We start from the raw sequence: 26,932 nt of genomic DNA on the forward strand, positions 1-26,932 counted from the left end.
TTGTGGTTTTTAACTTATATATCTTATGATTTGCTTTGAATATAACTTGTGATATAAAAAAATATTTTTTATTAATTATTTTTTGTATTTTTATTTAATTTTTTAAATAATTATGACGTCCTCCGGTTCTTCTAACCGATCAAAACGATTCGATCGATTGAACCAATAAACCGATAGCATGACCAGTTCGGTAACCGGCCCGTTCTGAAAACCATGGTCAAATCCCTTTCTTGACGCAACCTGTTTTTTTATTTCTCAACTTCCAATAGCTCTCAAACCGCACCGCAACCGTCTCTCTATTCTTTTCTTTTAGTTTTGACACTTTAAAAACATTCAAATATTATTATTAAATATAGACGGACTCAATTAATTAAGTATTTATTAATATTGATGACCGATGTCTAAATCTCACTATTTAAAGTTAAAAAAATACTACTATCGACTAATTACACTCGAGAATTAAATTCTTTTATGATTTAAAAAAATCAAGAGAAATTATTATCCAAAACATTTGCTCGTTGACTAGTATAGTAATTCTACATGATCTTTGTTTCCAAATTATCATATAGTTTTAATTTCTGCCAAAAACAATTGGAAAAGGTTAATGGGCAAAAAAGGAAGTTGCTTCACTCTTTTCCTTATTTAGTTTCTCAGAGGTGTCAATTTGCCAGATGGCAATCTGACGCATCATCTGACGTAATAATTATACGAAAAGAATAAAATCCAAAAATTGTAATACGCTGTAGCTATATCTGGTCTACGTTCTTTTATTAGCGACCCCATTGCACCGGTAAAAGAGAGTAGAAAGACTTTCACAATACATTTCAAACGCCTTCCCATATCTCCCTTTCTCTTTCAAGCTCCATCTTTAATTTGGTCTTCTTCTCTCGTTTAGTCTTCTCACAGTTTCTTCATTTATTTATGGACAGAGGATGGGGGCTTACCCTTGGTAATACTGACCCTGTATCTAGTTTCTTCCCCAACAAAACCAATTCCGCCTCCGCCGGACCTTTCTTCAGGTTAAAGCAGCAGCAGCCGGACATGTTTCAGTTCCCTGTTAGCCTTGCTAGCTCCAGGGAGGACCACCGTGGAACCTCCTCACCTGCTTCTGCTGACAACCAGCAGGTGGTTGATGAAGTCGATTTTTTCTCCGATAAGAAACACAGGGTTGTTGATGATAACAAAATCGGTACTACTGTCACCGTCAAGACGGAAATTTCTCATGGTGGAGGCGGTCCAGCCTCTGGTCATTTGGATGTATATGCAAATGTTTTTTTTCTTTTGCCCTTGAAAAAACATTTTCTTTGAATTATTTTACAGTTAGACTGAACTATTGATGATGATGATGATGTTTTTGTTCTGTAGACTGGGTTGCATCTTCACACGATTGATGGCGGGGAATCATCGGGCACGGAAGATAAGCGAGCAAAGAATGAGGTATGGAGATGATTCTAAAAGTGAAAAAGTTCTTATTGCTTTGGGTCTTTTCGAATCGGCAAGCTAGCATATATGCACAAGGAACCTTTGCCCACTGATTAATGTTTTTCACTTGAATTCAGCTGGCGGAATTACAAGTGAAGTTCAAAAGTATGCTTGCTGAAAACCAGAAGTTAAGAAACATGATCAGTCATGTCAGCAACAACTACACTGCTCTCCAGATGCACCTTGTGACCTTAATGAAACAGCAAAGAAATCAGGGAGTCAAAACCACCCATGAACATGAGGTAATTTTATTCTTCTTATATATATTTATATATTATTGGAACTGTATAATATCTATTAATTTTATTCGAATCAGTGACATAAATATGTTCAATGGATTCAGATTCAAGAAGTAAAGTCGGAAGTGAAGAAAGATGAGGTGATGGTGTCTAGACAATTTCTGGATCTAGTCCCATATTCTGGCACCAACGAAGCAGATGAGAAGTCACATCCTTCATCAGAAGAAAGAATGCGTTCAGGGTCTCCTCCAAACAACCTGGAAGTTGCATCCAAGAATTATATCAAAGGAAAAAATGGGATTTTTGAGTTTAACCTGGAGGGTTCTGGTTTGCGGGATGGCAAGACAATTGATAGAGAAGAAAGTCCGGAATCTGATAACCGGGGTCCTAACAAAGCCCAAAAGATGAATCCTGAAAAGCCTATTGAACAATCTACGGATGCTACCATGAGGAAAGCTCGTGTTTCTGTTCGAGCTCGATCCGAAGCTGCCATGGTATGTTACTGCTTCAATCACAAATTGTGAAGATCATTGGATCGATATGAAATTATTTTTAACTTGTTTAGTGGAATTGATACAGATCAGTGATGGATGCCAATGGAGAAAATACGGACAAAAAATGGCAAAAGGAAACCCCTGCCCTCGAGCTTATTATCGATGCACCATGTCAGTTGGTTGTCCTGTCCGAAAACAAGTATGTTAATGTCTTATTTTTAACTTGCCTATAATTCATTTTTGAATTTTGAGAGCCTGGAATTGATTAGTAGTATAAATGGTGATGATCAGGTTCAACGTTGCGCTGAAGATAGAACAATCTTGATAACAACTTACGAGGGCAACCACAATCACCCACTTCCACCTGCTGCCATGGCAATGGCGTCAATAACATCAGCAGCTGCTAGCATGTTGCTTTCCGGGTCAATGCCTAGTGTAGATGGGATCATGAACTCAAATTTGCTAGCGAGGACAATCCTTCCATCATGCTCTTCGAGCATGGCAACGATTTCAGCTTCGGCTCCATTCCCAACTGTAACATTGGACCTTACTCAATCACCAAGCCCTCTACAACTCCAAAGACCACCTCCCCAAAACTTAGCGTCAATTTCAGCCCCTCGATTGCCTCAAGTTTTTGGTCAAGCACCTGATAATCAGTCAAAATTCTCAGGCCTACAGTTGTCTTCACAGTTAGGCCACCAAGTTCTTCATCCACAACCGCAGCAGCCTCAGCATCCCACGCTTGCTGACAAAGTAAGCGCCGCCACGGCTGCCATCACGAATGATCCGAGCTTCACTGCCGCCCTCGCAGCTGCCATCACCTCCATCATTGGTGGTGCTCACCCAAATAATAGTAGCAGCAACACCAACAACAATAAAAAGTAATGCCAACAGTCCACCACCATTCACCTTTCACCACAAGCAGCATAAGATAGATCAGTAGGTTCCCCCCCCCCCGGATATTACTTAGAAACGACTTTTTTGTTAAACCCATTTCCCCCTCCTTTTTGTTTTTAATGTTCTTTAATTGGGGGATGCGATGGAGATTACATGTTTATAAATTTCTTGTGGGGGAGGGTAACTTCACTCTTTTGTTAATGTTGTTTCACTTGGATAATTCTATTCATAATTTCCAATTAAATTAAATACACAGAAAACCAAGAGCATAATTATCTTTTTCCAATGCACATCTTGTTTGAGCCAACTTTTGAACTTACGTTTCAAGAACCATATCTTCACGACAAGATAAGAGGATTGAATGCAACACTTACAAGAAGACGAGAGATAAATCCCGAAGAATAAAAAAGAATTACAAGTAACGTGCAAGTAAAATTCCCAGAAGAGAAACAATTTCTCAATAAACGTGTAATATTCTTCTATTTTGTTCTGAACAGTCAAGGAAATACGGCAACCACCGTTTGACACGTAATTTATTTGTAATGAGAAGTTTAGAACGAGACTTCAGGCAACAACGTGCGCTTGGGATTATCATTAATGTTTTTATTTTATTTTATTTTTGTCTTTTTGGGGTTGTTTAGAGGTCAAATTTGTTCAATCAAGAAGATGGTGAGTAGTTGTTTCGTGGGGAAGAATTTATTTTTATTGGACGAGTGAGATACGAATGTTGACTTTAGGAGGTAGGGACCCCCAATGTGTAACACCGCCGGATATGATTGGGTCGCACCGTATCGCATCCGCCGTACAATTTCTCGTACTGTTTCATTATTTCTTACTCTCCTTTTCTCAACTTACAGCCTGCGACTTAGAATTCATATATGGATGGTATAGGTAGAGATGGAATCAAGATTTCACTTGAAAGAATAAAGTATAATTTTTTTAAAGTATAAGATAATTTATAATTATTTTATAAATATTTTAAATTATATATATATACATATATTTAGTGTAAAAAAATTTCCCTGGCTGGAGGGTTGTGGGGGTCACGTCTATGGACGAAATCAGAACTAAATATTGACAGAGCCCGAAATATTAGAATATTTAAGAAAAATGTAAAGACTTATTGGGTGTTTAAACTCAAAATTCAGCACAAATCAAATGACCTTAGTGATTAAGAGATTATTATTATTCTTGAGGTCTCGAGTTCGAGCACTGCGCATGTAGGAATATGAGTGTTCATTGTCAAATAGTTGAGAGTCTTTGTACAAATATTACCCTGTATTCACCCTAGATTTAAAAAGAAACTCAAAATTCACAAGATAACACCTAATTTGTCTAATATTTAAACTTACAATAACCTAAATTGTTATTAAACCAAAAATTTTGAAAACACGAGATTCTTCTTCTTTAGTTCGTTTCTTACTTGATTAAATATTTAATAAATTCTTATATTTTTTAATTTAAATATTTATTTTTACATGAATCAAAATATTATTAAACCAAAATTATATCGAATATACAAATTTTAACAGGGACAGGGCCCTCACTAATCTCCGCCCCTGGTCACAGTCCACCCATGCATATAGTAGTTTCGTCTCTGAGCATCGGTCATATTTTCTTCTTCTTTGAATATGATTTAATATTTAATTTAAATTTGGTCTTGATTGATTTAAATTAAAAATTAATTTGTTTATTTTATATTTAAGCTTAATAATTAGAAAATATATAATTGGTTTCAATCTGATTTATTCTAATATTTTTAAAATTTTAGGATTAATGATAAATGATATTTTTCTTTCAAAATTGATTAAAAAAATTAACATATATAAAAGAGTGTTTCTACTATGAACCACCAGAAGGAATAGTCCAGCTGCATCCGGGAGGATGCTCCTAAACAGCTCAATTATGTTTAGACTTTAGATGAGCAAACTATTAACATATATAAAATGCTTATAGAGTGTTGTTTTGTTGAGTTCTACGACTATTAAAAGTTATAAAATGATCACCTAATTATTCATATGTTACAAACTCATCTTATTCCGTTAAAAATTAGTGGTCGTCTGAGCTGGATGTTAACATGTTGACTGATATATGATAAAATTTGATCCCAAAACCGTTTGAGTTGTATTTTGTGGATCGACTCTTTGTTTATATTATGTCGTCGTGCTAGTTCTTGAAACATTATATCTTCAAGCCAGTGTTTGAAAGCAATGGTGATGCAAGTAAATATCATTAAAATATGATTTTATCATACTCTATTCATGATATTAACGTTTAACTAAAACGGTAGTCAATTTTTTTAACGAATAATGATGAATTTTGAACATTTGCATAGTCAGATGACCATTTAAAACTTTTAATAATATGGGGACTGAACAAAATATTGTCTTATAATTATGGGAGCATTTTGTAACTTTTAACAGTCGAATGACTCAACAAAATAACATCATATAGTCGGGTGACCATTTGTATGATGTACCCAATAATATATTAACCATAACCATAACCATAACCATAAAAATATTTTACCGATATGAAAGTTTCTGAAAATATATAATTTTACCTAGATTATAGACAGATAAAACCAATAACATATTTAAACATATGTGACCACATCAACGATGCTTCGGCCTTTATTTATTACTTTATTAGTGGTACACATAGTATTCCTTAGCTACAATAGAAGAAAATTCGATTCATTTCAGCTTCGGCAACACATAGCTCGTTACATCTAGGTGAGCTTAAAACGTGGAGCATCCAATTTTTATGCATAACTGCACATCCCATAAACACATGGGTTTCCTTTACCACATCTATTGCTGCATCCTCCACAGTGCTTCTGGTTGGACAATGGGCTCACACACTTCCCTTCACGGCAAATCTTGGAATAGTTACACTTCTTCCCACACTTCCTTGAGTTTATCCGTCTTGATGTCTACGCATTTTTTGTTGCAGCAAAACGGGCCCTGGCTGCCCCTCATGCTGCAAATTTTGAGGGTGTCGGTCGCATGTGAAGGCAGGACGAGGTTTCTGGGCCACAACTATACCTCTTGAATTCAAGGAGTACAAGAAATACAAGGAACTGAAATTAGGCCTCCTGAATTAATGAAGAAATCATAGTTGAAAATTTTAGATGCAGGTAGGCAAATAACCTCTTTCTCATCAATTTGATAGTAATTTACACTTTCCAGCACCTTGGATTTTATGTTATTAAAGGATATATGGATAAATATCCAATTAAAGATTGTTTAGCTTAAATTTCGAATTTAATCATCACTGTCACCTTTTAAGTTTAGTTTTAAAACTAAAGGGTAATGCTTGTTTTGTAAGTAATTATGTCCTTATAATGTTACTTTAATCATTTTTTCTGTCGTAAATGCTAATCCCTGTTCTTCTTAGGTAATCATAAGAAGTTATCACACCAGGAGGAAACTCAATTGAAGTTTTCATATTAAGGCTCCATTTAAAAGATTAATAAGTAATATTCTATCTTTGATTAGATATTATTAATCGGCAAGTAAATCTTATCATTCTCGTATTATGAGTAAAAGTTGATATTGTAATCTTTAGATATTTGTAAGGCTCCTTAACCCTTTGTCTTTTTTGACGATAACTATTTAACAGTGATGATGATCATTACGGTTAAATGTAATCAAATCGAGAGTTGAGTTTTATTGATCATGATCGTCAAGAATCACATAGTAACTGGTCAATTAGAACTACAAAGTTCATTCTATTTGAACCAGAGAATATATTACATTCATTATAACCATCAATAAAAATAAGTTTTATGTATCACAAACATCATGAAAGTTTACAAATAGTTACATGAAATCATTGAAGCAATAATTAAATTCTTAAAAAAATCAACTACATCTAGCGAAGCACACACCAAGTTCTGATGAGTCTCCTTTATTTATTATGACATAAATTTATGCTGGCTGCTAATCATTTGAATATTTAATGAAATGTCTCAGAAAGAGCGAGAGAGGTCTGCCAGGGTTTATTATGCATAGCTGCACATCCCGTACAAACATTTACTTCCTTTGTCGCAGCCATTGTTGCAACCACCACAGTGCCATTTGTTGGACATTGGATTCACACACTTCCCTTTGCAGCAAATCTCCGAGTGCTTGCACTTCCTACCACACTTACCACAGTTGACCCTGTCCACTGTTACGTTCACACATTTTTTCTTGCAGCAATCAGGCCCCGGGCTGCCGGCGACACGACACACTCTGGGGTATTTGTTACACGTCCTTGCTCCTCGAGGTTTTTGAGCAAGAAACCGGCTCGTAATCCTTACGAAAGGTGGTTCGACCTGGCTACGGTCTTCCTCGTCTTGAGATGGTGTGGCGGAGAGATTGGTGTTGGCCAAGGCCATGAACAAGGCAATGACTGTGAAGATTTTGAGAGCTTTCATGTTTGAGAGTTGTCCCAAAATGATATGCTGCTTTGGATAAACTGGGTGTGATGTAGAGGTATTTATAGACAAGAATAGAGGTTGACATTACATGTAATAAAGGTACAGGAGTTGGTTTTAAAGTAGAAAATAAATTTCTGCATGGTTTCGTTCTTGCCGTTAGTGGGATGGTCCAATTCAACATGTGTTTTAAGATATTTAAGTAAACTGAGTTAGGCGTCCCCAAGAAAATTTATACCAAAATATTAGGTTAATTTCATGCATAGAGTCTGTGCGCTTGATTGCATTGACTTTTATATATCTAATCTTCATCAACATATATAGAGATTTGGCCTTGTTAGCAATCCAACATTTGTACCCAATTGAAATACGCACTTTTGTTAAAATTAATTCATATATAATTATGAGAAGGTGTGTCAACCTTTTCGACTCTATAATTCTCAGAAATGTATGTCATTTAATCCAATACTCAGATTGCTTTTGTATTCTAAATTGAATTTTTTAAAGAAGCACTTGGATTGATACGTCTACATTGTATCGTATTGACATTGAATTCTTCCCAAAGTGCAGCCGCTGCTAATGTATTCTTCCCTTTTACCTCACATGGGTTTTCTTCCCTTTTTTGTGTAATTGACATCAGAGTTTCAGTTCATAGTTGTTGAGCCTCTTCCTAGAATAAATGAAGGAGTCCCTCATAGTCAGAGCCGGCTCATAGGGAGCAACATAAGCTCTAACTCAGGGCTCCACCTAGAGTGCCTTTGTTTGTTTCCTTCCGTTGATTGTATAGCCAGGCAACAAGATTACATAAGCTCAATTAGAGTTCTGTTTTGTGGGGTTCAGATGTGGTTGCCACCGGAGAAAGAAGAGACTGCCGCAAGTTGTGGTGGATTTACCACATTGTTTTAGGGTATGCAGTGACTGTTCTTAGCATAGCTTGCATAGATGAAGGATCAGCAATATCCGAAGCTTTGCTGCCGACATATGGAGGTGGGTTTATGTTGGAATGCTTATAGTTAGCTTTTAACAGCTGTGGCCTTGGAAATATATGCTTCACAACAAATTTAAAACTATAAGCATTCCCACAAAATCATTTTTTATAAGATATATTAAAAATAGAAAATATTTAAATTACAATCAAGATAGATACAAACAGTTTTAACCGCATCGACAAACGAACTATAAAAGGGATCAAGCTATCGAAAGACCACCAATAAACAATAAATCAGAATCGAGCGACATGAGAAAACTATTCACGATTGCAGATCACGTATCTAAATCCAATCTGAGGGTTCAAAGTAGGAAAAATCATCATATAACAAATAAGTGTCATCTTGATTAGGTGTAACATCAAATCCAACCTTTAAAAAAAAGGATTTTTACCTTTTTAGTTTAACTATCTCCTTATTCAGCCAATTGTCACCAACTAGTTGGTAAATGCTTCAAAGTACAATAATAAATGCCCGAACAAGTATAGCAGAAAAAAGAGTTAATTGAGGGGGTCATAGATTGGACTATAAATGCCAATGAAAACGCAGCTATGTTGAGTCATAATTGATTCTGAGTTGAGATTCAATTCCAGAATGGTAGGCCCAATTCAGAGCCATGCTTAACTGTACATGAAATTTTACCCTCTTCCACGAAATGGCAGGATTATTTCAAACAATATTTTCATGTTCAATGCATTATTTTTGTTAAACTCAAGTGAAGATAACACACTAATTAGATCTATTTTTTTCATCCATTATGATAATTGGCCATATTTTTTAATACAATTTATGAATCACCTATGATTCTCATATTTCTGATTAAAAAAATTACATATTTAAATATATTCAAGTTTATTGTTATGACAACAACGGTGTCAAACAAGTTAAGACTCAATCGACCAAATATTTGTAAGTTAAGAGATAATATAAAATATTTTTGAAACAAATGATGGGAAACTAATTGGTTGATACAAAATGTTTGGGTGCAAGTTTGTTTACCTTCTTGTTCCTTGAGGTTTTTAGATGCTATATATTTAAGATCCTGTGACGAGGACGACGTTGGAATAGGACAGTTATTGCTATGAAGTTCAGTTCGGGGGTCCAACTTCAATAATTTCTTGAGTCGTTGCTTTCTTGGAAGATGAGTAAGACACAATCCCTCTACTATCGTTCTGCATTTGCTATATTTATGATGTTCATCCGCATTGCTTTAGGTACTTGTAAGAGGCCGATAAGGTAAGATTAAGGGAGAGAATGAGAAACCGTACTTGTTTTATGTTGATTTTAAGGGCAGCACTAGGGATGGGGATCTTAGTCGGAGCTTGTGGGGCTCAGCTCGCTTATGACTATTATAAGTTTTCATGTCCCAACGTGGAGAGCACTGTGAGAAATGCTGTGCTTGGCGTTGTCTTCACTGATCCTACTGCACTGGCTGCTTTTCTTAGGCTATTTTTTCACGATTGCCAAGTGCATGTATTCCTCTCTCAGACCCAGAGTTTTTTTTCCTCTCTTTTTTTGGGGGCATGTTATATATTTTTTTACTTGTTTTTATGATACAGGGATGTGATGCATCCATCCTGTTGGATAAGCTTCAGGAATGAATTTTGGCATTAGAAAGCTGGAAACTATTCACCTTATTAAATACAAACTAGAAGCCGAGTGTCCAGGGCGGGTCTCATGTGCAGATATCATTGCCTTAGCAGCCAAGGTATCAGTTGCACTGTCCGGAGGACCCAATATTCAGATCCCTCTTGGAAGAAAGGATTCCATCACTTCTAGTCTCCAAGCAGCTAATGTGAAGATTCCTCCACCCAACATAACAGTCGATACATTACTCGATGTCTTCGCATCGAAAGGCCTAAACCTCGAGGAATCGGTTGCAATCATGGGTAATCCAATTAATCAGCCATCCCCCAAGGTTTTGAAAAGTTTCTCGTTTGTTAATGGAGTTGTTACTCTTGCAGGAGCTCACACATTAGGAGGTGGACACTGCATAAACATAGTGGACAGGTTATTTGATAGGCAGCCTGACGACCCAATGAATCCTAGCTTTAAAGCCATGCTCAGATTACTTTGCCCTACCCAAAAACCACTGACGAACCTCACCATTGTGCCAAACGATAAGACTTCCTTGGCTTTTGATAACCACTACTATAAAGATGTTTTAATGGGGAAAGGCCTCTTCACTATTGATTCAAGGATGTCAATAGATCGACGAACTGCACCCATAGTCACAGAGTTCGCTGCCAACAAGTACCTATTTTTCCAGGTATTTTCTTCTGCATTCGTGAAGCTATCTTCATCAAATGTTCTTACCGATGATGAAGGGGAAGTTAGAAGGAAATGCAACCAAGTAAATTAATAAAGTTGGAGAATTATGTTCATTTTCACTTTCTTCTTGTCATTCAATTTGGTCAAGATACATTGCCAAACCTCATCTTCTTAGTCAAACAACGTTATCTGTATTTTGTTTTGAACTAAAAGCTTGAGATTTTCATGAGGTGTAATGGGATACCAATCCCCTGCACAAGAACTTCGCAAACACAAAATGCATACATCAGACGTAGAGTTCGTTCGTTTAATTTACACTGCATGTCGTCTTTCTTCTTTACACTGCATGGTTTTGCTCAGGGTCAAACCTAACAGTATAGTGACAAAACCGGTTCAAAGTTGTTACCTAATTTAGGACACCGAACATTCAGGAACAGCCTCCGGAAAGGATGGTGAGGACGCACCACTAATTTTGCTAGGGACTGGTGTGTTCCTTCGAGATTGGCGTTTTGTTGGTACTAGCACACTCTCGTCTTCTAACTTATTGCTAAATTGCTCCTCCACTTCATCATCGTTGTCTTTGAAAACCAGATGGATGTATGCATTTTGAAGATAGGGTTTCAAATTGAAGTTTGGCTCCCTTGCACGTTCCAAAGTGTCTTTCATCATTGCTTCCTGAAATAAACGACAAAGTAACAGTTACGATCAAAGCTTTATGCATGAATGAATCACTGAAGACACAAAGGAAACCATCAGCTAAATGCCCAAACACCAACAAACCTGCAAAGGGTATCTGACAAAAGCAGGTTCATATCGGGCTTTGCAGAATGTGTAAAACCAGATTGTGAGGACAGCAAGAGCAACGAGAAGCGGTGCAGACTGAGCTAAATGCTTTGTACTCAACAATCCAATGAGGGCGACATGTGATACAAGCAAAGCAATTATAATGCGTCCGTGGACATCAGGCCAGAATGCTGCAGCACTTTCATACTCTTGATTGTAAACATTAATGATCTATATTTATCAACAACAAAAAAGAAGAAGATAAAATTAGACAAAGCTAAACAAAGATTCATTTACTAGAACACTTGAATATTATGTATCAAAGGTCTTACCTGATGACGGAAGACAACATATGCTAGCCCAAAGAAAACTACAATGAAAGGAAGTGCAGCAGGTGTCACAGTAGCATAAACCATGGCAAGTAGAAAATAGAGTTGTATACGAGGTTCTCCGGTGTTGAAGCCCAAACTTCCCGGACCCATTGCCTCCTCCCTGTCCTTTTCTGTTTTCACCAAGAAAAAATCTTCAAGTGATAAAATATAAGCGGTTTCAGCATCAAAATCTCTGCAGCTATTCCAGCCCATTCATCAACCATGATATAAGTAATAAAAAAAAAAGTCGCTCTCATTGGTACAGCTACACCAATTGTTTTAGGAATTCTGCAAAGAAAAGGAAAAAAATGTTTAGATTGAAATGAAGGCAAATTTAGAAACCAAAATCATAACCAAAAATGCAATCCAATTAAACATATCTAATTTGACAGAGAAACCAAACTTAATACCACTGGTTGTAACTAAGAATCTACATCAAAAGCACACCCCCCATGAATAAACAGCAATTGAATCACTAAAAGAAGATATACAAAGAAGAAAATGGAAGGAATACATACTCATTTGCTGACTGCTTAATGAATGTGTCTAGCTGTTCCATTGCACTGCCAGCAATTACACTGCCAAGGAATACATTCACCAGATTGAAAAGGTAGTATCTAGTTGCTGATCTCCTTTCTAAAGATGATATTGATGTGAATCCTTCGAACTTGGACATGATCATCAAAATAGTTGGCAGAAAAATGAGAAAGAGCTTCAATGCAATACCAGGTATAAATCCTTGGATAACTGATTTAATAAATTTTCTGCAGAGAGGAAAAAAACTAATAGATGAACAGACATAAAAATGTGTGTGTGATAAAATAAAACAAAATTCATGACTTTCTTCAAAATATACAGTAGAATGCAAAAAACTAATAGATGAACAGACATAAAAATGCAATGGATAATATGATGTTCCCAATTCTCTCAATAACTCACTTTTGTCAACAAGTTTGAAATTGATGGTAACGAACTTAAAAGGTTAAATAAATTTCATAAATAGAATATCAACAAGAAATCATATCTCCTTGGATTATGATAAAGACCAACGATCACATGAAAATGATATACAGAATTAAAAGAGTAAATTCAAAATCACTTCGATAATAATGCAAAGAACACATCTTACGGTAAACTGATCTGGCCGGCGTTTCTCCGACGCAAGAAAATGCAACCACAAATTCGCAACTTTCTCATACTCCTTGAGCTACACAAAGCATGTCCAGAAGGTAAAAGCATAAGCCATTACAATATGAGTCCAAAACCTACAGTATAGGATTAAATATTGTTCCACCGTAACCTGAATGACAGACTCGTACAAAATAAGTCGGCAGTGATAGAAGATCTCCTACCTGTCTGATCCATCTGGAATGTTTGAAATTGAGAGCTTATCAATGTCACTTGAAGTAAAATTCTTCAGTTGCAACTCCAATGCTTTATTAGTGTAATTAACAGGCACTAGGATTGCCCATGCAAGGAATGTGATAGGGACAAAAATCTTTAGGCTGCATACAAAACAATAAGAGAGCAATTAGAACAAAATAACGGATGAAATGAAAATTGATAAGAGATTAAATGCCTTTCAGAGCTTATAAACAAACTTGATCAGCAGAGAACTAAAAATGTGATTCATTTGCTTAACATAAGCTAACGCATTTCATAAAAACTACATCTTAACCATGAAAAGAAAAAGGGTTAAAAGAAACCCAAAAACATATACAGAAAAAGTAAGACTTCTAGCGCATAAGCAACAAAGCAATAACAGAGAAAAAAATGAACAAATAGGAAATTGAGATGGCCTGCAGCATACCCTATCAAGTAAATGCGCAAGTAAACTGCTGAATCCAATCCGGCATGATCGATAAGCTCAAGTTCTGGCATTTTGAGAGCTTCCGGCATCCAATTCAAGAACCTCGAGTAGGAACGGAAATCCAAATTGACAAATTTCTTCACAAATGAACCAGACCTCGAAGGACTGCTTCTTAAACCCTTGAGATACCATTTCGGAAAATAAACCCTATCGTTGAAAGGTTGAAGCCTCAATATGTCAAACGCTATGAAGAATATAAAAGCACTTAGAAGATTAATGCCTGCTGCAACCCCTATATCACTTAGTGTCGCCATCTATGAAAAAATATCCTCTGCATACACATATAATTCCTAAATCAGAAAATCTACCGTGATTAAACGATCAAACTCTCAAGGTTGCAATATATCCCTGCAATAAACAGAAACCCCAAAGGAAAATCGACTTCTTTAAACTTAAAAACTCACAGAAAAATCTTTACTTTCCATAAAAACATAAAGAAGAGGGAAAAATGATCTTTCCAAGTTCTCTCAACATAAATTAACTTCAACCACAATCAAAACATTGAAGAACTAGTAACAAAAAAACCAGTCACAAAGACGATACTTTTTTATCTTTGGCTTTTGAATGATGCGCATGGGAAGCTGAACTAGGGGAGGGGGGAGCGTTTGGATTTGTTTCAAGAACTCGATAAAAGCAAGAACATCCCTCCACTACTTAGACGGGAAAGTGAAACGCACGCAACTGAGAACCGAAATCCCAGAAGAAGGAAAATCCTTGGTTCTTGTTGATATTAGAAGTTAAAACCAAAAAAAGGCAAACAAAGAGGCGGTAGAATATGTCTAATAATTTCGCGGGGACATGATTTTTCTCTTACAATGATTTTGTTGGTATTGTAAAGATGTGGGAATATGGTTTATGGCAGTTGGGTTGATGTTACGTTTTGGTAGGGTCTTCTTTCTTATGTCTTTTCAAATCAACGGATATAAGTTTGTTTTTTAGTTAATTCATGGGTAAACTATGTTTTTAATCATTCAACTTTAACTTTATTCAATGTGCTTTTAATCACTCAATTTTGACATTATTCTTGTTTTAATCACTCAATTTTGACATTATTCTTGTTTTAATCACTCATTTTTAACATTATTATTGTTTTAATCACTCAGGTTTGACATTATTTTTGTTTTAATCTCTCAACTTTTAGGTTTTCCAAATTGATCATTCAACTTTGAAGATTAACTTTTTATATCCTCACCATTAAATCACAAATGTTGTAGCTACACAACAATCTGTATCAAAATGGTATCATTTTAAATCTCTAATTTTGGATCTTTAAAAGTTAATTTTCTTTAATTTTTTCCTTCATTTTCTTCTTCTACCAAACCAAACCATATTTTAGCCACTACTCGATGCAAAACAGTTACTATCAGCTGCCATCGATAGCAGCTAATAAGTATTAATATTTCTCGATGCTCTTTTAAGTGTGAATTAGTGCGCGTTTAATCATAAAACATCTCAAACCCCACAAATCTAAACGCTTAGATTTCTTATTCTATGATCTCCGCCATCTGTCATTTGATGGAGTATGAACGAAGATATGTTACCCCTCTACCCCAAATGGGATCTCTTCAACATTAGAATCTTCAAACGGAAGATTTGATCATCAGAGATCAACAAAAATTGAAGGTGTTTTTTATTTTTATTTTTGATTGTTTTTATTGTTTTCCTCTCGTTGTTGTGGATGGCTGTTTTTTTGTTGGTTTGTCAAGTGAGATGGTTGAAAATTTTGGAGATGATGGCCGAGTACAGTGTTTACGGATAATTTTTTAGATGGTAAAGGAATGAAGGTGGGTGCAAACTTCGTGGTCATTCATTAGTAGGTGAAAATGATAAGAGTGGCGAATGTGATGGTAATAAAAGTGATTGTTTTGAGATAAAATATGACAAAACAGGGAATAAAAGTGATAAGCGAGGTAGGAAGTGATTAATAAAAATTTTAATTTAATAAAAAATAAGAAGAAATTAATATTAATAAAATATTAGTTGATTCTATGTAGTCAAATATTCATAAAACAAGTCATATCATCACATAATTATACAGATGGCCGTGGAATGAATAAAAATTCAATATTCAAAGTTGAATGATCAAATAAAAATATTTGAAGTTGATGATCGAAATTAGAATATGATTAAATTTGAGTGGTGAAAAGCATAATTTACCCTTAATTAAAATACTTAAGGTTTAAGGGTGCTGTCAACGCCGGCATCCTGCCACGTGAGTGTTACAACGGCTAGTTTTTTGCAAATAGCGAAAGCCAACCATCATATATAGATGACATTTCATGAGAATTTGTTTCTTAAGAATTTTCTCTAAAAAGATAGTATTCGCACGGATGTGTCGAAGACACGTATTATCACGACACGACACGACATGACATGAGACAGACGGCGGCGGCGCGCGAGAGTCCTCCTTGTTCTCTATCACTCAACAAGGAAAGGGAAAGCCAAGCCTTAAATATCATTCTCAATAGTGTTTCCAATACTATGTGGGATTGAGCATTACCAACACTTGTTTCCAATACAATGTGATTATTAGGAAACAATTAACAATCATGCACCTTAAAACAACTGAATCAGCAACCAATTACATTAGTATTATACGATTAAATATGTCATAATTAAAAGTCAATCTATAATCAATCGCGATTATTGCAATTTTAAGCAAAACATTCAAAAATAATATCACTATTTAAGGCTCAATTCCACATAGTATTGGGAACAAGTGTTGGTAATGCTCAATCCCACATAGTATTGCAAACACTATTGGGAATGGTATTTAAGGCTTGGCTTTCCCACTTCCTTATTGAGTGATAGAGAACAAGGGGATTCTCGGGCGGCGTCGCCGCCGTCCGTCTCGGGTCGTGGTAATACGTGTCTTCGACACGTCCGCGCGAATACTATCTTTTTAGAGAAAATTCTTAAGAAACAAATGTAATACCGTCGTTGCGATTTTGGACTATCGCAACGAACTTGGAATAAATCGCAACGCGAACTTGGACTATCGCAACGAATTTGGAATAAATCGCAAAAAACTTGGAATAAATCGCAACGCGAACTTGGACTATCGCAACGAACTTGGAATAAATCGCAACGCAAACTTGAACTATCGCAACGAATTTGGAATAAATCGCAACGCGAACTTCGACTATCGCAACGAACTTGGAATAAATCGCAACGCGAACTTGGACTATCGCAACGAATTTGGAATAAATCGCAATGCGAACTTCGACTATTGCAACGAACTTGGAATAAATCGCAACGCGAACTTGGACTATCGCAATGCGAATATGTAAATCGCAATTGCGATAGTCGAAGTTCGCGTTGCGAATCTGGAAACTGATTTGCGATACCGGAGATCGCTTTGCGAATTATCGATCGCATTGCGATTTAGTTGGTCATTTTGGCAAATCAAAAAAAAATTAATTAAAATCGTATATTATAAGACATTTTTGGTCACTGAGGTTATTTTCTCTTTAAATAATGTTGAAACAAATTTATAGGCTGCTATTTTCTGCAGTTTGGTCATTCGCTGGGCTTGGATTTATTGAGAGAACCCAACAGAAACAGTAATGAAAATTATGAAACGATTAACCAAATTTTGTTACGATGCATAGGGACAAAATAAACGTGAACCAAAAGATTTATGGCAGGAAACTGTAGTTGCTGCTTCTGCTTGGAGACCCATGTGCTGATCAACGTAACTGGGAACCTGATGGTATCTCTCTTTGACTTCTATATGTTTACTTCACAGTGTAAATTTAGACTAGCTCTCAGGCTCAGCTCTCACATTACATTTTTTTGTTATTTGGTAGAGGGTAAGAATGGATACATTATGATCACTGCAGATGCTGGAATAAATCAGCAGCGCGTAGCTGTAAGTGGTTCCAATGACAGAAATTCTAGCATGTGTTCCCAGCTCTTGAATCTTCTTCTTTCACGTTTCCTCTCCTTTTGAGTTTAGTAGATGTAGCTTTTGATGGCTAAATGTTACTGTTGGTCTGCAATGCTGTAATTGTTGCTTACTTACTTAATGTAACTCCTGTTGTTCCCAAATTTATGTACAGTAGTGTCTGGAAAGATGTAAGTGATGCAGCTTTTCGCTCCTTTCTTTTCTTTTGCTCTTAATTTTCATGTTTCTTCCCCTTGGAAAATGGATGTTTTATTGCATTAAAACATTTCTTTTCGGGGGAAAAATTCAAGTTTATTGTTGTTTGAACTTTTGCGCATCAGTGCGCCTTGCACCTTTTAAAACCAAGTCCAATAGTGAAAGAAGTTCCTGACGAGCTAATGTCTCTAGATCTGGAGGTATCTGGTAGTGTTGTTTCTTCTTCAAAACCAAGTTCTGAATGGTTTTTGCTTGCAGCTTTTGTCTTAGGGTGTTTTATCTTATAGTAATTGTTCATTTCATCATTTGAATTTCCAGGTGACAGACGTAGATGTCATGAAGGAATCTAAACCAAGCTTCTATCTGAAAAACATTCGCCCTATCCTACTCCAGAAAAAAGTCGTCCATTTTGTTGGATTTGGGAATCGTTTGGCATTTGACCCAATACCATTTCAGTTGCAAGTAATTTGACCTTAATATATGAGGCCATAGCATGTTCCTTTTAGTTCCTAGCTTTATTCATTGGATGAATGTTATAATCGGTTCTTGTTAATAAAATTTATGGCTATGCCTTTTCTTTCCTACTTTGCTTTTCCTAATTGGGGAGCTTCATCTAGAGACGTAGTTTTCATGCTCTTAAATTTGTCCCGAAGATGGAAGAAACTGCTGCTTTACTCCTTGAAAGCTTGCACAAGCATTCAGCTCAGCCAGCACTATTAGATCATTAATATTGTTGGCCTACATGCAGTATCAGACAAGGAATAACCGCGCCACAAAACCTTCCAGATATCAGGCTTTGCATTTGAGATTTGAGATGGACATGGTAGCTCACTCATTATGTGAGTTTGGTGGAGGTGAAGAACAGAGACAAGAACTGGAAGCATTTCGACAAATCCATTTTCCAGCATTAATGGAGCTCGAAAAGACAGGAAAGTATGGATAATTTTGTATATTTCTTCGTCTCTTGTCAAACTTATGCCATGCTGTTCCTTTTGAATTTGAGAAGCATCCAAAGTAGTGTTTTATATTGAGACGACTGTTTTACTTGTTTCAGGTTACCTTCCCCTGCCATGCTCAGATCTGAAGGGTTATGTCCATTAACACCAGAAGAAGCAGTACTTATGCTTGCTGCTCTAGGTTTCAAACGTAAGACTAAAAAATATGTTGCAGGGACATCTAGATTAGCTGCTTTGACAAGTTTGTAAATTGTATCCTAATCTAGTCACCAAAGAGAATTTGCTTCACCCGTAGAACTTGAACCATTTATGAATTTCTCATCTCAGGTAATGAAGTGGCATATTCACCTCTTGTTTGACGAAAATTGTAGGTTTTGCCCATATTGCTTCGACTCTTCATTTTTCTTGAAGCACGCATGTCCAACACATGGATATGCTTCGACTATACTCGTCGATGGTATATACTTGTGTCTGGCACTTATACCTGAGTCTGAATAACATAGGGTTTGCTATTTTTGCATTTATGAGTTGTAGGCTCTTTGGCTGCTGGTCCTTCCCGAAGGAACAATTACTTTGGGATTAGCTCTTTTCATCATGCACAAGTTGCTAATGCTTGTTTGCAGGTTGTTTTCATGAATTCACTGCATTAATGATCACTGATCGGTGATGTAAGTTATGGAATAACCAAGTTAGATATTTGAAAATTACTATCTAAAACGGCAATTTGAAACCAGTAAGATTTGGATAAATGGTTTTATATGCTCTTCATGATGTCGGATTACTATCATCCTTGGCATGAGTGCAATCACATATTATGACCTTTCATCTGTACCTGACAGCACTGGACTTTATTGCCTGCACTGCAGCTGATGCATTTGCCATGACGGATTCGGGTAGCTAGTTGTCATCTCTGGTGTCTGGTTTTCGAATATACTATGGTGGAGGGTGGATGCCTACGCAATACTAGCTGTTATCTTAGTAAAGAACAATACTGTAGAGTGGAAAGTGTTTGAGCAGAAAGTGAGAAAGGCAGTTAGGAAAACTAAAGAGTATATGCGTCGTACAGATTGACTTTATAACTTTTAAAGATGATATAATTAGAACGTGTAACATTCTTTGTTGTTTAATTTTTAGCCCAAATCAAACTGTTGTGATTATTTATAGATTGGTGTTCAATGTTGGGCAAACTTGTCCTCCTTGGAACCTTGTTCGAGTAGAATGTTAAAAATGACTTAGGAAATTGTATTTTTTGGTAGATTTTGGCCGTGTAACTATCAAATTCAATTGTCATTGATATATGCGAAACTCTATCGGTTAATATGGTTAAAAAACCCACTTTGGGCCAACCCAAGTTAAGGTAGAGGATAACCATGAATGCTGCTGCTTCTCCTTCCATTAGAAGTAAATATATTGCTCTCTTAAGCAAAATATAATAACAGTCGTAGCCAGAAGAATAATTGCTGCTGCTTCTAAGATTATAAGTAAATATAATGCTGTTGGCGATAAAGGTTGAAACTCATAAGGCTGGGTGCATTTCTTGAAACATATATAATTTCAGTACAGCCTAGTGTCAAAGCAACCTTGGGTCATCCAACATTAGTTTTGCAGATAATTGAATTTGAGTGAGATGAAAATGCATAACCAAGATCGTGTGTAATGGATAGAAAGACAAGATGAAGATGTGTTAAGATGTTGTATCGTAAATATCGGTTCAACATCAGAGAAACTACAGATGAATTCTCCTGCACAGACTTAATCTCCTTAACCTACCACAGGCACAAATGTCTCCACGCCAACACATTAAGTTACAAACAGCCACAAGTTTGGATAAAACACAACTTCTACCCTATACAACTCACACAACAGCAGCCGACGAGCTAAATCTGCATAAGGAATCTCTCCCCTCATGCAACAAAAATTTATCTCTTTTGCCGTTTGGCCTCCACCTGGAAAAGAACACAAAAATGAGAAATCGGAGCACAACTTCGAAACACAAACAATTGTTTTGTAACCTAAGAATTCAGATAAAAGACTTTTCTCTTACAAGAGGCCTTGAAACACAGATAATTGTTTTGTACGCAAAGAATTCAGATAATTGAACTTTCCTCTATATAAGGTAGCATTTTTCTATCGAAACACTCACTCTAAAATTCATATCTAGCACAATATAATTGCCTAAACCTTCTCCATACTGTTCCACAATCCCAATTAGGAAAAAAAAAACGAGTACCTCTTAATTTGTTAGGTAAAAATGATTGGCTACATGTTAGTAAGTAGTAACAGCAATTATGGATTTGACCACCAAAATCACTGTTAATCTTAAAAATGTAATGACAAGGAAATACATATGCAGACAGCTGGATAAAGAAATAAATCCAATCAACAATCATGCATTTGGACGTATAAATATGATTCAACTATATTTCGCGAGATATGGTAGGTGCTCAAAGATCTGGCCTCATGGCACTTCACAGAAATAAGAACTTGCATCCAAGGGTAAAGCATGTTCCCCCACTAAATAAACTTTCTATCCATTTATCATCAATTGTAACAAAGAACCAATATTAAATTAAGGGTTTCAAGTGACTTCAGTGTATGTATGCTATACATGTCATTATTATTATTAGCAGAGGATGAGAAAGTCTCTTTGATCCCCTTAAATTCATGAACAAATTTCCTAGCAGGATACCAAAAACAGATCTGGTAAATTGTATATGAGAGGTGTAGTAAATATAAAATGGATTAAAGAAGAAAGAGAAAACTGACCAAGCATCATGTGGATTTGGCCAAAAGAGATCTTACCGTTATGTCAGATACTGGTGGTGGATGAAACCCGTTCTGTGATCTTTTGACATCCTCCTCAGCACATTCAGAACAAATAAAGTGATCCAACATTTTTGCTTCTTCAATTGTCATGCTCACACAAGCAGGATGGTACCTATAGTAATGGTAATGAAAACGTTAAATATATCTTAAAAATTACTGGGCCGTTGGCACCAGGAAATTATCAAAGGAAATATAGAACACCATACCAGTCCTTGCAGCCCTCACATTGGACCATGAGATCATCAGGGTTGTATGGCATCTCGCATTTACAGTACCTTCAAAACATTAAAAAAAAAAACAGGGGCACCAAAGATTTAATACCAAATTGCCAACAAGTAAACCAAAATCCATTTTTCATAAACCAATAGATCACGACACTCACACAGCAACTCGATCAGGTGTAAAGGCCCCAGTAGCAGCTTTATACTCAAACCTACAATAGTAATCTTCGGCCCCAACATCCTCCAGCTTAGTGTAGTTCTTGAAAGAATGAACAATGCACTTTCCTTCAATGGTATGAGCACTCTGCACATCATAGTGGTCTGACAAAAACAACTCCTTTGCACCATGGAACTGCCTCCTTCCTCCAAGCGACTCCTCAGGACGATAATACCACCGTACTCGAACCTTTACATTGTTCCTGCTATCTGCTTCCACTTTCTCAATTCGTGCCACATACGGAGGCTTACCACTGTCGGAAGGACGCATCAGAACAAAATCCCCAACTGCAAGAAATAATAATAAATTAAAATAAATCGAACTATCACAAGCAGCCATCACAAACTACAATATCTTAACATCTATATACGCCAGTAAAACACACCCATACGTATATACATTGGAGTTAAAATGATAGATGCATATTCAACCCCTTCTGCAAACAAACTCGCATATTTCAACACGAATATATATATGCATCCAATAAACCCAGCAAAAAGTAAAACCCGATTACAAAACAACCAAGCATTCACTTCTTAATCATCAAAACTAATGCTAGATGACATGTTCGAAAATTTTAAAATTGCAAAACACCAAATGCCGAGATCCAAAAATTCCCAAAAAATGATTTCCGACATCACCAAATCCGCAAATTTTTTACGGCGTACACGTATTCATAGACGTATATATCTACATGAAAAATACTGTACCTCTAACAACTTTGTTGGTGCCTCTGATGGTGTAAGAGTTGATGTCCTTCGTCCCTTGTTTGGGCCTGGTCCCAGAAATCCCTGGTCTTGTTTTTGCCATGGAAGCTAAGGTTTAGAGGAGGAAAGTTCAAATCTTTTTCTTTGAAAGAGTGAAAATAGAAAGCTTTGAAAAAATAAGGGGGGTACTGAAGAAAGACAAAACCCTAATTTTCCCTCGTGGAAGAGGAAGAGTGGAGACAACTCATACAAGAAGAAAGTAGTATGGTGGAGACAATACAGTCAAGTACTGGAGTAACAGTCATTTTAATTTAGGTTAAACTACCAGATAGTCCTGCCACTATAATACATTTTTTTAATTTGATATCATCAGAAAAAGTTCAAAAAAAAACCATCAAACGATTTTAATCTAAGTAGTGACCAATTTTTTTATCAATTAAATTATTAATTTATTTTGATGTTAATTAAATTATTAATTTTTAAATTTTCGTAAACCATAAGATCAAATATCACAGTATAAAAGTTATAATCCACATATCAATTCATATTATTTGTACATTTTATAAATTAGATATAAATTTAATCCATTCTATTGATAGAATTTAAACACAATTCTCAATCCTAATCAGAGAATTTGAGGTTTAAAAAAAACAGCCTCTTATAAAAGAAACTTTGAAAGCTTCGACAAATACTCTTTCATGTTCCAAGACAAAAATCTGAACTACAAAAATCAAAGCTGGACATGTTTGATACAAATGTATATCCAACGGACCAACCATGCATTTGAAAATATCAGTCCATAGACAACACACGAATCGTTTGAGATTTCTCTCTTTTATCTCCCAGCTGCTTCGAGCAAAATAAAGAACTTCCTATTTCGAAGAGAAAACTAAAAGACCAAGAGACACAATTCTAGTTCAACGGTTGATTGGAGTGTGCATTCGCTCGACAATCCTGTTAACAGCATCACGGGACATCACTAATGTGTCATGCTGCAAGATGCTGTACACATTCAAGCCCTGCAAAAACATACACAACAGTCTAAGCATTAAAAAAAAGTAAAACTTAATCAAGAAAAATATCTTACAATTCAACCTCGGAAACATATTAAAGCAATCAAAGATCATGACGACTGATAATGAAAAGTTAACCATATTGTGTTACCATGTATCTAATGACGAAGGCAAGCCAATCGATCGACTATATTTTGCTAATAATTGCAGACATTGTAATATTACAGTTAGAACTACACTTACAATTGAGGGCAATACATTGACGTAATGTAGATTTTGTGTAGCTAGCTTCAACTTTTCATTTATGGGGCCACCATCCACCAGCAGAAATTTCTTGGCATTCTCCATTTGGTTTACATAGTTCACTATATTTTTGGTTTTGTGTGTAGGGACCTCCAAATCCTCAAAGACAAGAAGCTGGTCAATTGTGCAATAGTCATTGGTTAGGACTCAAAACTCGATTAGCACTAAAAAGCTTTGTTCTGCATTTATTAGTAGATCAGTAAAACTGCATTGTGAAATGCAAAATAGTAGTACAAAGAATCCATACGCATGCCAGACAACAATGACTTACCTTTCCTTCAGCAGCACGTGCAGACAGTGTAATCTTCAGTCCAAGACGTCGGACCTTCTTATTCAATTTAAAAGCATGACTTCTAGGCTTGGGGCCATGCATAGTAGCACCACCTCGAAACTGTTATCAATCCATAAAATCAATTAAAATGCCATAGAAAAATAGTTGTTTAGCTCTAAAACTTCTTAAATTCAAAGAAAACAAAAAGGAGTCACCTGTGGACCACGCAGTGTTCCATGCCTAGCTCGACCAGTACCCTTCTGTCGCCAGGGCTTCCTACCAGTCCCACTAACCTCACTAATAGTTTTTGTTGAATGTGTTCCCTGTCAACCATTCAATTATCACTGATATTCATGATTAGCGTATTTTGATTGCACAAGGGAGAAGAACTGTTTAATGCAATTTATGTGGAAAATAGGAACTAGTATTAAGCTGAAAAACAATATGGTCATAGTCTTGTAGAATTTCAGATTAACATCAAGAAAATCCTAAAAGTATGTGCTTCCAGTATCCATAAAGAAGGATGAAATGGCACCTGTTGTCGTTTTGCAAGCTGCCATCGTACAACACGGTGGATAATATCCTTTCTAATAGGTACATCAAAAACATCACCAGCCAAAACCATGAAGCCACGGTCTTCATTATGAAAATTTGTCACGGGAACTACAAGGTCCTCATAAAGTCCTGCACCATAAATGGTATATTTAATCCAATAGAGCACTGCTCATTTAAACTACAAAATACCATTGGCCTATTCCTGTGATAATTGAAATGCTTAAAAGCTGAACTCAGTTTAACCAAATGCAAAATGGAAGGCAATATAAAACCCACAGTGGAGGTTCAGCTTCACATGTTGGCATATGCCAATGTCAAGATGATTTCTGGAGGCAAGTTTTAGCTCAGAAACGACTAATAAAGCGGCCTGGAAACATTAACATGCCTCCAATATCTTTATATCTTTTAGAAAGCCTAAGAAAATCCCAGTGTTTCCTATGAGTGCATATTGCCTTCAAACACTAAAACGCATCCATATTATGAATATTAAAAATTTTAAAGGCAAATAGCTAAACAAGATATGTGGTTTAATATTCTCATACCAATAGTGCGCTCTGGTGTTAGTACGGTCCTTGAAGAGAGTAAATCAGATGGAAAAGCACCTCCGTTCGAATCAGGAGTCAAAATTGTAGTTGAAAACCTTCGAAAACCAAGGAAAGATGGACCGCCCTACATAAAATAAAATGTAGCATAGACAAATAAAATACAAAGAAAGGCCATGACAGAGAAGAAAACAAAAGGAAGGTGCATGTACAAGCAAAATGGCTAGACCAAAACATAAAGAGATTAGAAGGGATGTTAAGATTGAAACAAACAATACAGAATCTTACGATGTCTATAATTGGTATTGTAGAAGTGGCACCTCTACTATTTGCAGAAACAAGAAACCTATTATAAGTACCCTTATTGAATACTTCTAAACTATAAATGAAGGATAATGACAGTAGCGAACCCATTAACCTAGATAGCCCCCCAATCCACTTTCCAAGAATTGATTCAAACCCTAATGGATAAGTATCCTTATTGAATACTTCTAAACTAAAAATTAAGGATAATGACAGTAGTGAACCCATTAACCTAGATAACCCCCCATCCTCTTTCCAAGAATTGATTCAAAACCTAATGCATCCATATATTTGTGTATAGTGTATTTAAAAGGAAAACAAAATGAAAACATACCTTGGAAAGGCTAAAAGATTCTGCAAGAGGCAAGTTATCCCCAGTAATACGACCACTCAGTTCTAATTAGACAGAATAAAAAGAAGCAAAGTACATTACAGTCACAGATAAGCAGCAAACAAACAATGTTGACATTTAGTATATTACTCTTAACAGAGGTTTGAAATGAACGAGCTGCGACAGTTGGAGATGAGCGTAAGCTCAAGGCAGACAGTGAACCAAAATAACATGCAATCTGTCTCGCGATCGACAAAGCCATACTCTGAATAACAAGGTACTAGTTCAATAGCATCAAGACAATTCACCTGCAGAACAAGACAAAGTCGCCTGCTCATCTACACTCCAAACTTAAGATTAAAGATTACAACTTTAGCGGAGAATTTTAATCATGTATCTATAAAGTATGTTAAAATCAAACATTTGCATCCAACACTGTGAGCGCAAAGTATTTGATAAAATTCCACAATAAAGAAACTGGGAATAAGAAAATAAATGCCCCCCAAAAATAGTTTCCATGAAACCGTATTGAGACAAAAACAAAAGCTACACAGTGCATATATCAATATAGCTGCTAATCAGATCATAACTACTTCAAGAGTAACAGCAATCGCCCCCCAAAAATAGTTTCCATGAAACCGTATTGAGACAAAAACAAAAGCTACACAGTGCATATATCAATATAGCTGCTAATCAGATCATAACTACTTCAAGAGTAACAGCAATCAATTCTTAATTTAATATATGAACGAACAAAGCAAACGAGAAC

The 26,932-nt window shown here is 36.1% G+C and overlaps 4 protein-coding genes and 3 pseudogenes across 9 annotated transcripts; 3 read left to right on the forward strand and 4 right to left on the reverse strand.

Annotated features, from left to right (window-relative positions):
* Positions 1-829: 829 nt before the first annotated feature.
* LOC120190770 (probable WRKY transcription factor 31) lies at positions 830-3,284 on the forward strand. Its single transcript, XM_039193823.1, has 6 exons — positions 830-1,257; positions 1,366-1,437; positions 1,560-1,724; positions 1,826-2,215; positions 2,301-2,414; positions 2,507-3,284. The coding sequence occupies exons 1-6, from the start codon at positions 922-924 to the stop codon at positions 3,098-3,100; spliced, it is 1,671 nt and encodes a 556-aa protein (XP_039049754.1). The 5' UTR covers positions 830-921; the 3' UTR covers positions 3,101-3,284.
* Positions 3,285-6,977: 3,693 nt separating this feature from the next.
* Positions 6,978-7,563, reverse strand: LOC120190771 (stigma-specific STIG1-like protein 1). Its single transcript, XM_039193824.1, has one exon. The coding sequence runs from the start codon at positions 7,533-7,535 to the stop codon at positions 7,119-7,121; it is 417 nt and encodes a 138-aa protein (XP_039049755.1). The 5' UTR covers positions 7,536-7,563; the 3' UTR covers positions 6,978-7,118.
* A 575-nt stretch (positions 7,564-8,138) lies between these two features.
* Positions 8,139-10,883, forward strand: LOC120190557 (annotated as a pseudogene).
* A 225-nt stretch (positions 10,884-11,108) lies between these two features.
* On the reverse strand, positions 11,109-14,280 carry LOC120190559 (annotated as a pseudogene).
* Positions 14,281-15,594: 1,314 nt separating this feature from the next.
* LOC120190560 lies at positions 15,595-19,945 on the forward strand (annotated as a pseudogene).
* A 563-nt stretch (positions 19,946-20,508) lies between these two features.
* Positions 20,509-23,105, reverse strand: LOC120190082 (chromatin remodeling protein EBS-like). Of its 2 annotated transcripts, none has more exons than XM_039193213.1 (5): positions 22,849-23,104; positions 22,083-22,425; positions 21,907-21,975; positions 21,677-21,812; positions 20,509-20,820 (listed from the first exon to the last, which is right to left on the reverse strand). In XM_039193213.1, the coding sequence occupies exons 1-5, from the start codon at positions 22,946-22,948 to the stop codon at positions 20,794-20,796; spliced, it is 675 nt and encodes a 224-aa protein (XP_039049144.1). In that variant the 5' UTR covers positions 22,949-23,104; the 3' UTR covers positions 20,509-20,793. The 2 variants fall into 2 exon arrangements, with proteins under 2 accessions (XP_039049144.1, XP_039049143.1); XM_039193212.1 differs by lacking the exon at positions 20,509-20,820 and adding an exon at positions 21,157-21,460 and having other exon boundaries at positions 22,849-23,105.
* Positions 23,106-23,616: 511 nt separating this feature from the next.
* On the reverse strand, positions 23,617-26,440 carry LOC120190081 (50S ribosomal protein L4-like). Of its 5 annotated transcripts, XM_039193208.1 has the most exons (9): positions 26,314-26,440; positions 26,167-26,228; positions 25,530-25,656; positions 24,968-25,116; positions 24,648-24,755; positions 24,433-24,552; positions 24,102-24,275; positions 23,715-23,864; positions 23,617-23,677 (listed from the first exon to the last, which is right to left on the reverse strand). In XM_039193208.1, the coding sequence occupies exons 1-8, from the start codon at positions 26,423-26,425 to the stop codon at positions 23,763-23,765; spliced, it is 954 nt and encodes a 317-aa protein (XP_039049139.1). In that variant the 5' UTR covers positions 26,426-26,440; the 3' UTR covers positions 23,617-23,677; positions 23,715-23,762. The 5 variants fall into 5 exon arrangements, with proteins under 5 accessions (XP_039049139.1, XP_039049142.1, XP_039049140.1 ...); XM_039193211.1 differs by having other exon boundaries at positions 23,675-23,864; positions 25,530-25,629; positions 26,320-26,440; XM_039193209.1 differs by having other exon boundaries at positions 23,675-23,864; positions 26,320-26,440.
* Positions 26,441-26,932: the final 492 nt, after the last annotated feature.

This window comes from Hibiscus syriacus, unplaced genomic scaffold, assembly GCF_006381635.1.
Source record: "Hibiscus syriacus cultivar Baekdansim isolate YM2019G1 unplaced genomic scaffold, ASM638163v2 tig00116962_pilon, whole genome shotgun sequence".
Lineage (NCBI taxonomy): Eukaryota > Viridiplantae > Streptophyta > Magnoliopsida > Malvales > Malvaceae > Hibiscus > Hibiscus syriacus.